A 14,717-nucleotide genomic window follows, 5' to 3' on the forward strand; every position below is an offset into this window, starting at 1 on the left:
AGTAGACACTTGGTTAAAAATGACATAATGCTAAACTCAGATCAATTTGTGCGGTCTTGCCAACTCCTTGACAACTCATGGCAACGACAATAGAAGTTGGCTATAGAGTAAAAACTGATCTGAGACAAGGCTGCTGTTTAGTAGGCCTACAGGGGTGATTTCTGGACTAAATTCTGGTGGTTTTAGTAGTGTTCTAAATGTTTAGGGTGGCACTCACTTGGCACATCTCTTGCAGACCTCACAGGCCTGCTCTGGCACACAGAAGGTGCCCGCACGACACTGGCACTGGGTGTCTGTGGTACTGGTACAAGGTACCGTCTTGCTCTGATCTGAAGAGGGAGAAAAAGAGAGAGAGTGAGAGCGAGCGTAATTAAGGGCACATTCGTACATTCACTCTTGCTATCTACTCCAATTTCAGAGCACTCGTCTTAGTACCAGAGCGCAGAATAACTGATGAATTTACGAACGCTCAACACCTGATGAATATGGCCGGTGTCAGTAAACATCAGCAAAACAGCGTAATTAAGTTTTTGCCAGCAGCACAGTTACAGTCACCAATGCTCTGGATAACATGAAAACAGCTTAACCAGAACGCTCTGATCAACCCTACTCCTCGGCCAGAGTGTCCAGTGTGTGCTCTAAACACTCCAAGAGCGAAGCGCTCTGAATTTACGAACTGACAATTTGACAGTTCTCTAAATTTACACTCACTGGTACTCTGGTACTGATAAAAACTAAATGTTAGTCTAAAAGCAATGTGAGATAATGTCTAGATGCTTTATATAGTGGAGATCAAAATGATAAATTGCTTGGCTGGGCTGATGAGACAATGGATTGCGCAGTCAGATGGAACAGAGTAAATAAGCATTTTAAGGTCATAGATTTAGCCATTGGCAATTTGTGGAATAGACACTGGCTGGAATGTGGTTTTAACCAATCAGCATTCAGGATTAGAACCACCCGATTAGACCCACCCACAAGTACTATTATAAACTGTGTGGTTCAAGCCCTGAATGCTGATTGGCTGACAGCCGTGGTATATCAAACCTTATACCACGGGTATGACAAAACGTTTATTTTTACTGCTCTAATTACATTGGTAACCAGTTTATAATAGCAATAAGGCACGTCAGTAGTTTGTGGTATATGGCCAATATACCACGGCTAAGTGCTGTATCCAGGCACTCCACGTTGCGTCGGGCTTAAGAACAGCCCACCATACACTACATGACCAAAGGTATGTGGACACTTGGTCGTCAAACATCTCATTCCAAAATCATGGGTATTAATATGGAGTTGGTCCTCCTTTGCTGCTATAACAGCCTCCACTCTTCTGGGAAGGCTTTCCACTAGATGTTGGAACATTGCTCGCAGTCGAAGTTCCAAATCATCCCAAAGGTGTTCGATGGGGTTGCTGTCAGGGCTCCGTGCAGGCCAGTCAGGTTCTTCTACACCGATCTCGTAATACCATTTCTGTATGGACCTCGCTTTGTGCACGGGGGCATTGTCATGCTGAAATAGGAAAGGGCCTTCCCCAAACTGTTTCCACAAAGTTGGAAGCACAGAATTGTATAGAATGTCACTGTATACTGTAGTGCTAAGATTTCCCTTCACTGGAACTAGCCCGAACCACGAAAAACAGCCCCAAACCATTATTATTCTTCCACCAAACTTAACAGTTGGCACTATGAATTGGGGCAGGGAGCATTCACCTGGCATCCACCAAACCCAGATTTGTCCGTCGGACTGCCAGACGGTGAACCGTGATTCATCACTCCAGAGAACGTGTTTCCAATGGCGGCGAGCTTTACACAACTCCAGCCGACAATTGGCATTGCGCATGTTGATCTTAGGCTTGTGTGCGGCTGCTCGGCCATGGAAATCCATTTCATGAAGCTCCTGACAAACAGCTCTTGTGATCACGTTGCTTCCAGAGGCAGTTTGGAACTCGGTACTGAGTGTTGCAACTGAGGACAGATGATTTTTACGCGCTACGCGCTTCAGCACTCGGTGTTCCTGTTCTGTGAGCTTGTGTGGCCTACCCCTTTGCGGCTGAGCTGTTGTTGCTCCTAGACGTTTCCACTTCACAATAACAGCTCTGACAGTTGACCGGGGTAGCTCTAGCAGGGCAGAAATTTGACAAACTGACTTGTTGGAAAGGTGGCATCCTATGACGGTGCCACATTGAAAGTCACTGAGCTCTTCGGTAAGGCCATTCTACTGCCAGTATTTGTCTATGGAGATTGCATGTATGTGTGCTCGATTTTATACACCTGTTATCAATGGTGTGGCTGAAATAGCTGAATCCACTAATTTGAAGCGGTGTCCACATATATTTGTATGTATATACTGTATATATATTGTATCATACATTCAATAGTTTAGGTAAAAGTTTATTTTCAGTTCTGTTTCAGATGGTAAATATTACTAAGTTATTATTACTAATCTTTCCAATGTTTACTGTGAGATATGTATGCACTGAAGCACTCACATAATAAAGCTCTTTCACAACACAAAACATGTCCCTCCCCTGTAACAGTTATCTCCTTTCAGTGGGTCAGGCCTTTCACATGGCACAAAGACACACCGAACTGCTTTGCAAGGTAATGTACGAAAACACACACACACAACTTTCCTGAGACAGGTAACACACACTCTGCATTCAGTTTGTGTGAAAAAAACTAAGACAGGCACACCCTCGTATGCCATGTAATACCACTGTATCAAATTATCATGGAGCTTTGAGGACAGGGAGAAAGCCACCATGTATTCTTCTGCACTCTCTGGAACAAAAGTATAACAAGCTAAACTGTGAATGCCCAAAGCTCCATGAGTAGACTCCCGGAATTGGTGTCTACCCTGGTTAATAGTTTATGAATTGGCAACAGATACAAGAGAGAGAGAGACATTGTGGTTAGCTAATAGCTAACTTCATGTGAAATGGAGAGTCTCTTCTTCTAACGACACAAACTTGTAAGACAGTTCTTTAAGGACAGCTAAAAGAGGCCAGGTAACAGGTAACTGTTTGTTCTTTTACAGGACTACAAATAAACAGCAGAGGACTTCATTACCCTTGCGGCAGTGCGTGCAGGGCAGACAGTGGTTCATCCCGTTGGAGTGTTCTGTGTAGGTGTGGCCGTGATTACAGGGCAAGCATCTCCCCTGCTCCATGTCCCGGTCACACGCCCCGCCCACGAACGTACCTGTCCATCAATCAATAACATTTTTACAAACAGAAATAGTCTGTTATAGGCTGTTTATTTGTTTGATTAATACTTAACAATAACCTTATTGAGGTCAAAATACATATTTAGCCTGAAGCATTTCTTCGAGTAAGACAAAGGGGTGGTGTGCTTGTTGTGATGGTGGTAGTCTGTGTGCATGCGTGTGTGCTTTTCCTATGTCTAATACTGGAACAGAGACACATAGCCATGGCATATGCAAACTATATACTACTGCAGTGGTTTTGCGTCTACTTTCTTGGTTGTGATGTAACATTAGCATTTTTCCCGGCCCGTTCACGCATGACATGCTTTAGGCACCTGATTATCATGTGTTTAGAGAAAAGACCGATACTATCACACCCAAAAGAGAGAGAGAGCGATAGAGGGAAGGAGAGAATGTGAGAAATGTACAGAGGAAAAGCTTGAAAAGTTCACTGCCATTCCTGACTAACTAGCTAGAGATAGAGGCAGTTCAATCTGTGTCTCTGCCTTTTCCTATCTGACTGACCTAAAAAGGTCCAAACGGGTCATCTAATTGGAAATAGCAATAGCTTGTTAGCAGTAGCCTGATAGCAATGGTGCTAGTGTTGCTATAATATCCTTGGCTCATTCCACAGCGCTGGCATCAGTAGCGCAGTGGTTAGGTTTTAATGGGACTATTTCAGCTAGTAACACAACTTTTTAAAGAAACCCTACTCCCTCCCTTAATGTTTACTACTGGGTGTTGTTACAGAGCCTGGGTTGGGTTCCCTGCCGCTAGCTTGGGCATAGGTTCCACTCTGCTCTGCTATCCTCACATAGTTGGCACTCTGACTGAAATAATGTTATAGTCAGAGTAATGAGTTCCCTCCTCTCTGGAAGGCCTGTTGATAATGTATTAGAAGGACTGGTTCAAGCTTGGGTTATATGTTTTATTTATAAAGTGTGATTGTAGTTCTGGTTCCGGGCTCAGGTTCTAGTAGCTCTGATTCTGCTGGCCTGTACTGATAGCCTGGCAGTGTATATAACCAAAGTTATCGCTTGGGTTCTAGATCAGGTTTTGGGCCTGGGTTCTCCTTACCGGCCTGGCAGTTGAGGCAGCAGAGGTCCTGATGGCGGTACTGCTGGTTCTCCACACAGGTTTTGTGTCGCTGCGTTCGGTTCCTGTCATCGCCGGACCACTGGGCCGCCAACACGCCCCTGAGCTCCGCCCCACAGCAGGCCAGCCCTGCGCACAGCAAGAACACCACCACCTAGAGGAGGCAGAGTAGGAGAGTTTCATTTACTTTCCTTTAACCAGGCAAGTCAAATAACAACACATTCTTACTTACAATGACCACCTGGAAAGGGCAGTGCAGCAAGAGAGAGAGTGAGAGAAAGAGTGGGAGAGAGATTGCTCCCATTCATATCATACAGGAGGGAGAGGTTCACATTACCAGTCTATATAAACACTCACTCGCCCACCCGCTTGGGAGCGGGGAGAGAAGAGAGTTTATATTCTCATAAGAAACTGTGTGTGAGCAATCTGGGGCCTAATTTGAACCACCTGATCTGAACATCTGCAGAGGACAGCCAATTAGGAGAGCAGGCTGGAGTTAGAAAACAACATAACATGTGTATGTATGCAGAGTTTACACCATATACTGATGTTAAATGTTGAATTAAGGCCATTCAATACAGTTGTTGAAGGCATGTTGAATGGCCAGGTCACGTTTCATCACTGTTCTGGGGTTCAAAGAAGATCCCAGGGATAAAAACATAAAAGTTCAAACCAGATTTTTTTTTAAATGTGGTGGAGTGCAATACCATTCTAAATATCTGATTCTAAACCAGCAAAAATATAAATATGTATAGTGTGCATAGATTTTTGTTTAAATTACACAGACAGACACTTCAAACAGATAGTTCAAAGCGTATCCAAACAATTTCAATCTATCCAAAATGTCATTTTGGTTAAATCCATTGTCTTGGACAACCAAAATCCTCTCTAGTGAGGAGACAATGGGGATTGATAGGGTATCCTATAGCTAAAGCTAGCATGTTGCTGCCCATATCAGATGTGATCCCAGTAATCCATTCCTGTGCTGGATAATAACAGGGCTTGTATGGATTGGGGGGACAGAGTAGAATACAGCGGAGCACTTTAGTGTGGCCCAAAGGCACCAGTGTTTGTTCACACGCCTTTTCACCTTGTCACTGTGAGAAGGTCCTATTCACTGGCAAACAACACACTTTAGTACCTCTACATCAAATGACCCACATTCTTAAAACCCCAGCGCTTTGACTGGGCCGACATGCGACACCACCTCGAAGCCCCTTGGAAGCAATTTGACACCTCCTCGTGTAAATGAGCGGCCTAGTTTTGGTAGGTTTTGTCTCTCTCTCTCTCTCGTAGACCCCACCGTGCCCCACCACCCTCCCACCCCCATAACTGGCACACAGCGCTCAGTTCAATCTAACCCACAATACTTACACAATAGCTCTTTTATTTTTCCCATGGTCAAATAACATAATGTATTGAAATCACAGATTTCTGGTACTATAATTTTTGGGGAGTAGTTTGTAAACAAAGACAGTGGATGAACATAGCGTCTACTCAAATGGTGGGCTACATGGAATTCCTGGGAAACTAGTGGAGTTGACTCCTAATAGACTGGAGTTGACTTGTGTAAGACTACAGTAGAGTTGACTCCTTACAGACTGAAGTTGACTCCTGACAAACAGACTTGACTCCTGAGTCTAAGCTCCTGTTGTTCCTCACTTGGATCTGTGGAAGGCGGCCGGCCATGCCTTGTTGTTCACAGAGAGTTTCCTGGCCGGTGCAGCGCTGCTGTGCACCCGCCGAGCCTTTTGCTGGCTCTCTCCTTCTCCCCCCTCCCACCCCCTCTCCCCGTTCTCTCTGCTCACGTCAGACTTTCCACAGACGCGGGGAGGCAGAGCGGAGGGGCCGACGACCAGCAGAGCACTCACAATCACACCATTTAGCTTTATCCAAACATAGTGAGAGAGAAGAGGCAAAGAGAGGGGGGAGTGAGAGAAAGAGAGGGCAGAAAGAGAGAATGACAGAGAAGGGGGAGAGAGGAAAAGATAGAGGGGTTAATAGCTTATGAGATTGTACAGAGGGGGTTAAAGAGTTGAATGTGTGACTGTGGGAGGGGAGAGGGTAAAAGCAAAGGACTGAGTCCGTGTGAAAAAGAAGGAGAAGGGGAAAACGACAGCATGCATGTGTGCATTTTGCATTTGTGAAAGAGGGAAAGATAGAAAAAAGAGAAAAGCACAACCAGGGAAGAGTGAGGAGAGATTGAGCCGTGCATTGGAAGCACACTATAGACAAGAGAAGTAGTGAAACCATGACGAATCCCACAAACAGTAATCAGGCTTGCTTAGAAGCGTAACCATGGTTATGTTCACAATCAAAAGCCTGAAGGGTATACTACAAAGCCAGATCAATGAGTTATAACTTGATTTTATAACTAAATAACTAGATTTTTTGGTTAAGTAGGAAAGCTAAACTTTTTGGTTGTCGAGTCATTTAGACCACACCCATTTCAAGCTTATCCCCCCATAAATGTTATTTCAGAATTTTTAGGCAAGTTAGATAGCTAACTCCCTGATCCTACTTCAGTTGTATATACCCCTCAGGTGGCTACTGGAAAATATACACGCGCACGCACGTGCACACACACACGCACACACAAACACGAAGGGCTGCTGAGCAGTGACATAACATCCTGTCTGAGTGCATTCCTGGGCCTGTGGATCACTAGATTCCTCCATGCAGCAGCGATCCCAACCTCACAGACAAACCTGTTCTTGTCTCAGCAGTTTACAGGCGCCTCAAAGAGGAAAAAGGTCACTTTATGGGGAGGAGGAATATCTAACAATGGAATTTTCCCATTGAGCCATGGCCATTAGAAAGAGAGTTTTTTGTGTGACTGAGGTTTGCTGGTCAAGTGTTGAATTGGGGAAAAACTCTGTCTATTCTGCTAAATGACTTCCATATTGTACAGTAAGCTCTTGGTATGAAACGGAGTAGTAGACATACATATTATTCAGTACTGAGTTCTAAATGTAGACAATTTAATTATGCCTCAAAACCTGATCGACCAACATTACAGCTACCTGTACACTTGACTACAGGCCTTACCACTTTTCACACACCTTTTGTGTAACTGCCTGCACTTTCATGTCACACTGGTTATTTCCTTGTAGTTACTAGGGTTGGGCATTAACCAGATTTTCATATCATCATACCGCCCTTCTCTCATTCTGGGATTTACAGTATTACTGGTTAGTACACAAGGGGTGCCCAAAGATTTCCCACAAAAAAAGCCCATTGGGCATCTATTAAATAAAGGTCAAAATAAATATGACCAAAATGGTAATTCTGTGCTTCAGTTGCACTTTTCCACTCAGAGGAGAATTAACAAACGAGGCATTCTATCAGCAGACAGCGCTACTTTTCTCCAGTACCTTTCGGTGTAGCCTACTTTTCTCAGGTAAAATGCAAGATTAACTTTAAGCAAAACATTTGGAAATGTAGCTGGCTTTCTATGATGAATATTAGACATATAATGGCCGTGCATCGTTTTTTAAAACAAAATATAGCATTGCACTTCTGTTGTCATCTGATGAAAATGAAGCTATTTTCTGCCAAATGTGCACTAATATGTTTTCTGTGAAGGAAAACTATAGTTGCATGACCCTAATCACTCTATTGAAGCAAAAAACACTTGACTTTCAATATAAAACACGACCCCTGTCAATACACAGCTGGACTCCACTGCTCCTGCTTTCTCCGTTCCGTTATTTACAAACAAACACGTGGCTGGCTCAACTGTTCTGGGGAACGATGGTAAGCTTCATAATGTACAATAATGTGACAGGTTCATTGAAGATCGCAATCAGCTTTAGCTCCTAATGTATTGCACAAGTTGACTGCAGGTATTTACTTAAAAAGTAGCTACAAATATGAAAATGTATTGATACATTTCAAAGAAATCATTTAAAAATTGTATTGACCTGATTATGTAAAAACTGGGCAGCACATGCATGCAACGCACACGCACACACAGACACAGACACACACACGTTTGGTTAACTATTCTTGTGGGGACCAAACAATTAATTCCCAAATTAATTTCCCTAACTCCTAACCCTAAAACCCTAACTCTAACCCTATACCCTAAGCCTAAAATAGCCTTTTTCTTTGTGGGGACCGCTGAAATGTCCCCACTTGTCCGAATTTTCCTTGTTTTACTATCCTTGAGAGCACTTCTGGTCCCCACAAGGATAGTAAAACCAAACACACACACACACACACACACACACACACACACACACACACACACACACACACACACACACACACACACACACACACACACACACACACACACACTGAGACAAACACACACACACTCTTAGACCAGCCACAATGTGGTAGAGTTTCATAGGGAAGAGGACCGGAGTGGCCACCTTAACCTCAGTGCTGAAAAAGATCCCTCCAAGTCCTAAAGCCACAATCCCTGGTCTCTGGCAGCCCACCAATACTAAATACTAAAGTGTGGTACAGTACAGCAGACATCCAGGCCTGCACATGGCAGAGAGAGTGAGGCAAAGAGAGAAACAGAGAAAGATAGCGAGAAAAAGAGACAGAGAGCGAAAGAAAGAGAGAGCGAGAGAGAATGAATGGACTGCAGCCTTTGTGAGCCTCACTGTCTCCCAGTCCGGCGGCAGTTACTCTCATCTAATTCCTGTCATTGCCAGGGGTACTTCCAAATTGCCCTGGAACACTCGACATATGCCACTGTGTACACTGAAGTCGTATTTATTACTGAATGACAGGACCCCCTTTCAGCCGAGCAGGTTATCAATGTGGCATTTAGAGGGTTTTATTCCCCTCCTGTGGGTCCTACAGTGAGCCTCATTATCTCAGGAGAGTGGGGGACACACACACACACACACACAGCAGCGGGGTCAAGTCAGAATGTACTTTATTTGATACAAAACTGATGATTTCAATCAGAGCCATATCTGATAAGGAGCAGCAGGCTGTACCTCATTACACCCCTGGGGAGTGGGACCCTGACCCTCGTCTGTATCCCGATCATGCCTTTCCCATTAGTCACTCATCCATTATCTGGGAGGGAAATACGTGTTAGTGGGGATACTGTACACCCATCCGTTCAGATTAACTGGACAGGCGGATGAAGGAAACAGGCCCTGATATGGAGGTTCAGATTAGTGAAGGAAAGTACTGCTAAGAAGAAGGTAGGCTGAGATAGAAACACAGTGAGTGCAGAGTAGTGGTCGACCAATTATGATTTTTCAACGCCGATACCGATACCGATTATTGGAGGACAAAAAAAGCCAATACCGATTAATCGGACAATTTTTTAAAATATGTATATACTGTATATATACACACATTTTTGTAATAATGACAATGAACACTTTTATTTTAACTTAATATAATACATGTTATGGGCTTTTGGATGGGTGTTTTTTTTTTGTAGAGTGGTTTATGAAAATATGTTGACAAATGTTACCTTATCCTAGTGAGATTTACACGGGTATCAAAACGCCGAGGCGGTTTAAGCCTGAACCCTAACCTGCACCAAACACAGAACTTAGTTGAAGTAGATCAAGACATTCTCTATGGAAGACATGAACAGAGGCGGTTTAAGCCTGAACGAAACACAGACCTTATTTGAAGTAGATCAAGACATTCTCTATGGAAGAGGAAGGTCTATGGAAGGTCAGCCGCAAGTTATTACAGGAATTATAACGCGTCGACTATTTCTCTCTAAACGATATACCTTTGACTATTACGAGCCTGCTGCTGCCTACCACCCCTCAGTCAGACTGCTGTATCAAATATCAAATCATAGACTTAACTATAATAAACACACAGAAATACAAGCCTTAGGTCAAATCCGGAAACTATCACCTCAAAAACAAAACGTTTACTCCGTTCTGTATTTTATCTAACGGGTGGCATCCATGAGTCTAAATATTCCTGTTACATTGCACAACCTTCAATGTTATGTCATAATTACGTAAAATTCTGGCAAATTAGTTCTCAAAGAGCCAGGCTGCCCAAACGGTTGCATGTACCCTGACTCTGCGTGCAATGAACGCAAGAGAAGTGACACAATTTCACCTGGTTAATATTGCCTGCTAACCTGGATTTATTTTAGCTAAATATGCAGGTTTAAAAATATATACTTGTGTATTGATTTTAAGAAAGGCATTGATGTTTATGGTTAAGTACACATTGGAGCAACGACAGTCGATGATTGATTGTTTTTTTAAAAGATAAGTTTAATGCTAGCTAGCAACTTACCTTGGCTTACTGCATTCGCGTAACATGCAGGATCCTCGTGAGGCAATTGGTTAGAGCGTTGGACAAGTTAACTGTAAGGTTGCAAGATTGGGTCCCCCGAGCTGACAAGGTAAAAATCTGTCATTCTGCCTCGTTCCTAGGCCGTCATTGAAAATAAGAATGTGTTCTTAATTGACTTGCCTAGTTAAATAAAGCTTAAATAAAGGTGTACATTTGTTTTTTAAATCGGCAAAATCGGCGCCCAAAAATACAGATTTCCGATTGTTATGAAAACTTGAAATCGTCCCTAATTAATCGGCCATTCCGATTAATCGGTCGACCTCTAGCGCAGAGATGCTTAAGGGGTTAGTTCACGCCAAAATCATAGTTTGACAGATGTTTTGAAATTGAAAAAGATGTTAAGTAGTTTCTTGTGGGTCAATTGCTTATACTAACTATATTAGGTCAGTTTTACAACTTCCTGAAGACCTACAGTGCCTTTAGAAAGTATTCACACCCCTTGACTTCTTCCACTTTTTGTTGTGTTACAAGGTGGGATTAAAATGGGTTTAAATCTAATTTTTGTCAACGATCTGCACAAAATACTATGTAATGTCAAAGTTGAAGAAGAATTCTAACATTTGTAAAAATAAACATAAAAAAAACACTAATATATATTGATTACATAGTATTCAACCCCCTGAGTCAATACTTTCTGGGTAAGTCTCTAAGAGCTTTGCATACCTGAATTGTAAAATATTTGCACATTATTCTTTTGAAAATTCTTCAAACTCTGTTTAGTTGGTTGTTGATCATTTGGACACAGCTATCAAGTCTTGCCATTGATTTTCATGCTGATTTAAGTGAAAACTGTAAGTAGGGCACTCAAGAACATTCAATGTTGTCTTGGTGGTGCAAATCCAGTGTATATTTGGCCTTGTGTTTTCCTCTAGGATTTTGTCTGTGTTAGTCCTATTTAAAAAAAAATTATCCTGAAAAACTTCCTAGTCCTTGCTGATGACAAGCATACGCATAACATGATGCATCCACCACCATGCTTGAAAATATGAAGAGTGGTTCTCAGTGATTTGTTGTGTTGGATTTGCCCCAAACATAACAATTTGTATTCAGGACATAAAGTTCATTTCTTTGCCACATTTTTAGCACTTTTACTTCCGTGCATTATTGCAAACAGGATCCATGTTGTGGGATATCTTTATTCTGTACAGGCTTCCTTCTTTTCACTCTGTCATTTAGGTTAGTATTGTGGAGTAACTACAATGCTGTTGATCCATCCTCAGTTTTCTCCAATCACAGCCATTAAACTCTGTAACTGTTTTAATGTCACCACTGGCCTCATGGTGAAATCCCTGAGCAGTTTCCTTCCTCTCCGGCAACTGAGTTAGGAACAACGCCTGTTTCTTTGTAGCGACTGGGTGGACACACCCTCCAAAGTGTAATTAATAACTTCACCATGCTCTGCTTTATTATTTATTTTTACCCATCTACCAATAAGTGCCCTTCTTTGCGAGATATTGGAAAATCTCCCTGGTCTTTGTGGTTGAATCTGTGTCTGACATTCACTGCTCGACTGAGGACCTTACAGATAATTGTATGTGTGAGGTAGTCATTCAAAAACCATGTTAAACACTATTATTGTACACAGAGTGAGTCCATTCAACTTATTATGTCACTTATTAAGCAAATCTTTACTCCTGAACTTACACATGTAAAGTGTTAGTCCCATGTTTCATGAGCTGAAATAAAAGATCCCAGAAATTGTCCATATGCACCAAAAGCTTATTTCTCTCAAATGTTGTGGACAAATTTGTTTACATCCCTGTTAGTGAGCATTTATACTTTCCCAAGATAATCCATCCACCTGACAGGTGTGGCATATCAAGAAGCTGATTGAACAACATGATCATTACACAAGTGCACCTTGTGCCGGGGGCAATAAAAAGGACACTATAAAATGTGTAGTTTTGTCACACAACACAATTCCACAGATGTCTCAAGTTGAGGGAGCGTGCAATTGGCATGCCGACTGCATGAATGTCCACCAGAGCGGTTACCAGAGAATTTTATGTTAATTTCTCTATTATAGGCCGCCTCCAACGTCGTTTTAGAGAATTTGGCAGTATGTCCAATCGGCCTTACAACTGTAGACCATGTGTAACCATGCCAGCACAGGAACACAAGCATTTCGCTACACCAGAAACAACATCTGCTAAATATGTGTATGCGACCAATAGAATTAGATTTGATTAGAACATTCTGGGAGGTGAAAATGTCCCAGTTCTTCAAATGGCCTGCATACTCACCAGACATGTCACCCATTGAGCATGTTTGGGATGCTCTGGATCGACGTGTTCCAGTTCCCGCCACTATCCAGCAACTTCACACAGCCATTGAAGAGGAGTGGGACATTACAAAGGTCACAATCAATAGCCTGATCAACTCTATGTAAAGGAGTTGCACTGCATGAGACAAATGGTGGTCACACCAGATACTGATTGGTTTTCTGATCCACGCCCCTACTTCTTTTTTTATGTATCTGTGACCAACAGATTCATATCTTTATTCCCAGTCAGGTGAAATCCACAGATTAGGGCTTAATTTATTTAAATTGACTGACTCAGTCAAATCTTTAAAATTGTTACATGTTGCGTTTATATTTGTGACAGGGTGACAGAGTAGCCTAGTGGTTAGAGCATTGGACTCGTAACCAGAAGGTTGCAAGGTCAAACCCCCAAGCTGACAAGGTACAAATCTGTCATTCTGCCCCTGAACAGGCCGTCATTGAAAATAAGAATTTGTTCTTAACTGACTTGCCTAGTTAAATAAATAAAAAAATTGTTCAGGGTATTTACGCTTGCCATAACAAAGGGGCTGAAAACTTATTGACTCGAGACATTTCACCTTTTCATTTTTAATTAATTTGTACACATTAAAAAAAACATAATTCCACTTTGACATAACGGGGTATTGCTGTGTGTAGATCATTGACACAAAATCTCAATTTAATCAATTTTAAATTCAGGCTGTAACACAACAAAATGCAGATTAAGTCACGGGATGTGAATACATTCTGAAGGCACTGTATATTACAGGTCGAGGTCTTCACTCGAGGAGACATTCACGTATTACTCATCTCACTCACCCCTAAGAGATTCCAAAGTACCTGACTCAGAACAAGACACATTGTGGTTTGCATCTTGATTTACTGAAAGCCCAAAACTGAAAGGCAACAACAAAAAACAAGGTACTTGTTTTCAGTTTGACTGTTATTCGAGATACAAACCACAACTTATCTAGTTCTTAGTATGTTCAGACTCCTGCACTCTTTTCTTTCCTACCGGTATAACCATGTAAATAATAGGTAACCTTCAATAGCATTAGTAAAAACACTGCCCTGTAGCCAAATGTACAATACTGTATATCATTGCATGTCTAACTGATAGTGTGCACCCATATACTAGCAACATTCCTCATGGTAGTGTATCATTTTGAAATGCATCCTTTGATGTTTTGATGACACACCACTCTTTTAGTTTACTTTCTCTCCCTCTTTACATCTGGAAATTCCTAAATTAAAGTGTGTTAAATTGACTCACATTACTCTTGAGTAAGCCCAAGTTAGATACTTGACCATTCAAACCCACATAGATAACCCTGAACAAGATGCTGAAAGTAAACTCTTCTTCTACTTGAGAGATAAATCCAGCTTATCTTTTGAAGCTGGGAGGAGAAGACATGCTCTAGTTATATGTCTTTCAGTAATAAACCAGAGTGACATACTGTATACAGTATGCGTACCTCTTCTGTGGTAGGGGTCTGGTACATCACAGCTTGTACCATTAACAACAAGTCACTCACCACCACAACTGCATTCTTTATCAGACACTAACGCATAACATTAAGATATATGTTGGGGGTGAGAGTGTGTGGCTTTATGTTATATACTGCACAAACAAATACAGTGTAGTACATAAAGCCCCTCAAAAACACCAATAACCACAAAACACATAAGCATGCACAGTCGCACAAACACACACATTATGTAAACACATACACGACACGATGACACCAAAATTCAATGCCACACATACAGTATCCTCCATCAGACGCGCATACAGACACACGGACACAGCGTATCAGTAGGGAGCATGTGAAACGGTGCGTCC

The 14,717-nt window shown here is 42.1% G+C and overlaps 1 protein-coding gene across 1 annotated transcript in view; it reads right to left on the minus strand.

Moving 5' to 3' along the window:
* The window catches only part of tnfrsfa (tumor necrosis factor receptor superfamily, member a), a 44,745-nt gene that overhangs the window by 7,563 nt on the left and 22,465 nt on the right, over window positions 1-14,717 (minus strand). The window contains exons 2-4 of the mRNA XM_021602225.3: window positions 4,285-4,456; window positions 3,072-3,203; window positions 218-329 (exon numbers count right to left, since the gene is read on the minus strand). Coding sequence (XP_021457900.3) covers window positions 218-329; window positions 3,072-3,203; window positions 4,285-4,456 — 416 coding nt within the window. The remainder of the gene's footprint in view (window positions 1-217; window positions 330-3,071; window positions 3,204-4,284; window positions 4,457-14,717) is intronic.

This window comes from Oncorhynchus mykiss, chromosome 5, assembly GCF_057628025.1.
Source record: "Oncorhynchus mykiss isolate SJ-2025 chromosome 5, ASM5762802v1, whole genome shotgun sequence".
Taxonomy (NCBI): domain Eukaryota; kingdom Metazoa; phylum Chordata; class Actinopteri; order Salmoniformes; family Salmonidae; genus Oncorhynchus; species Oncorhynchus mykiss.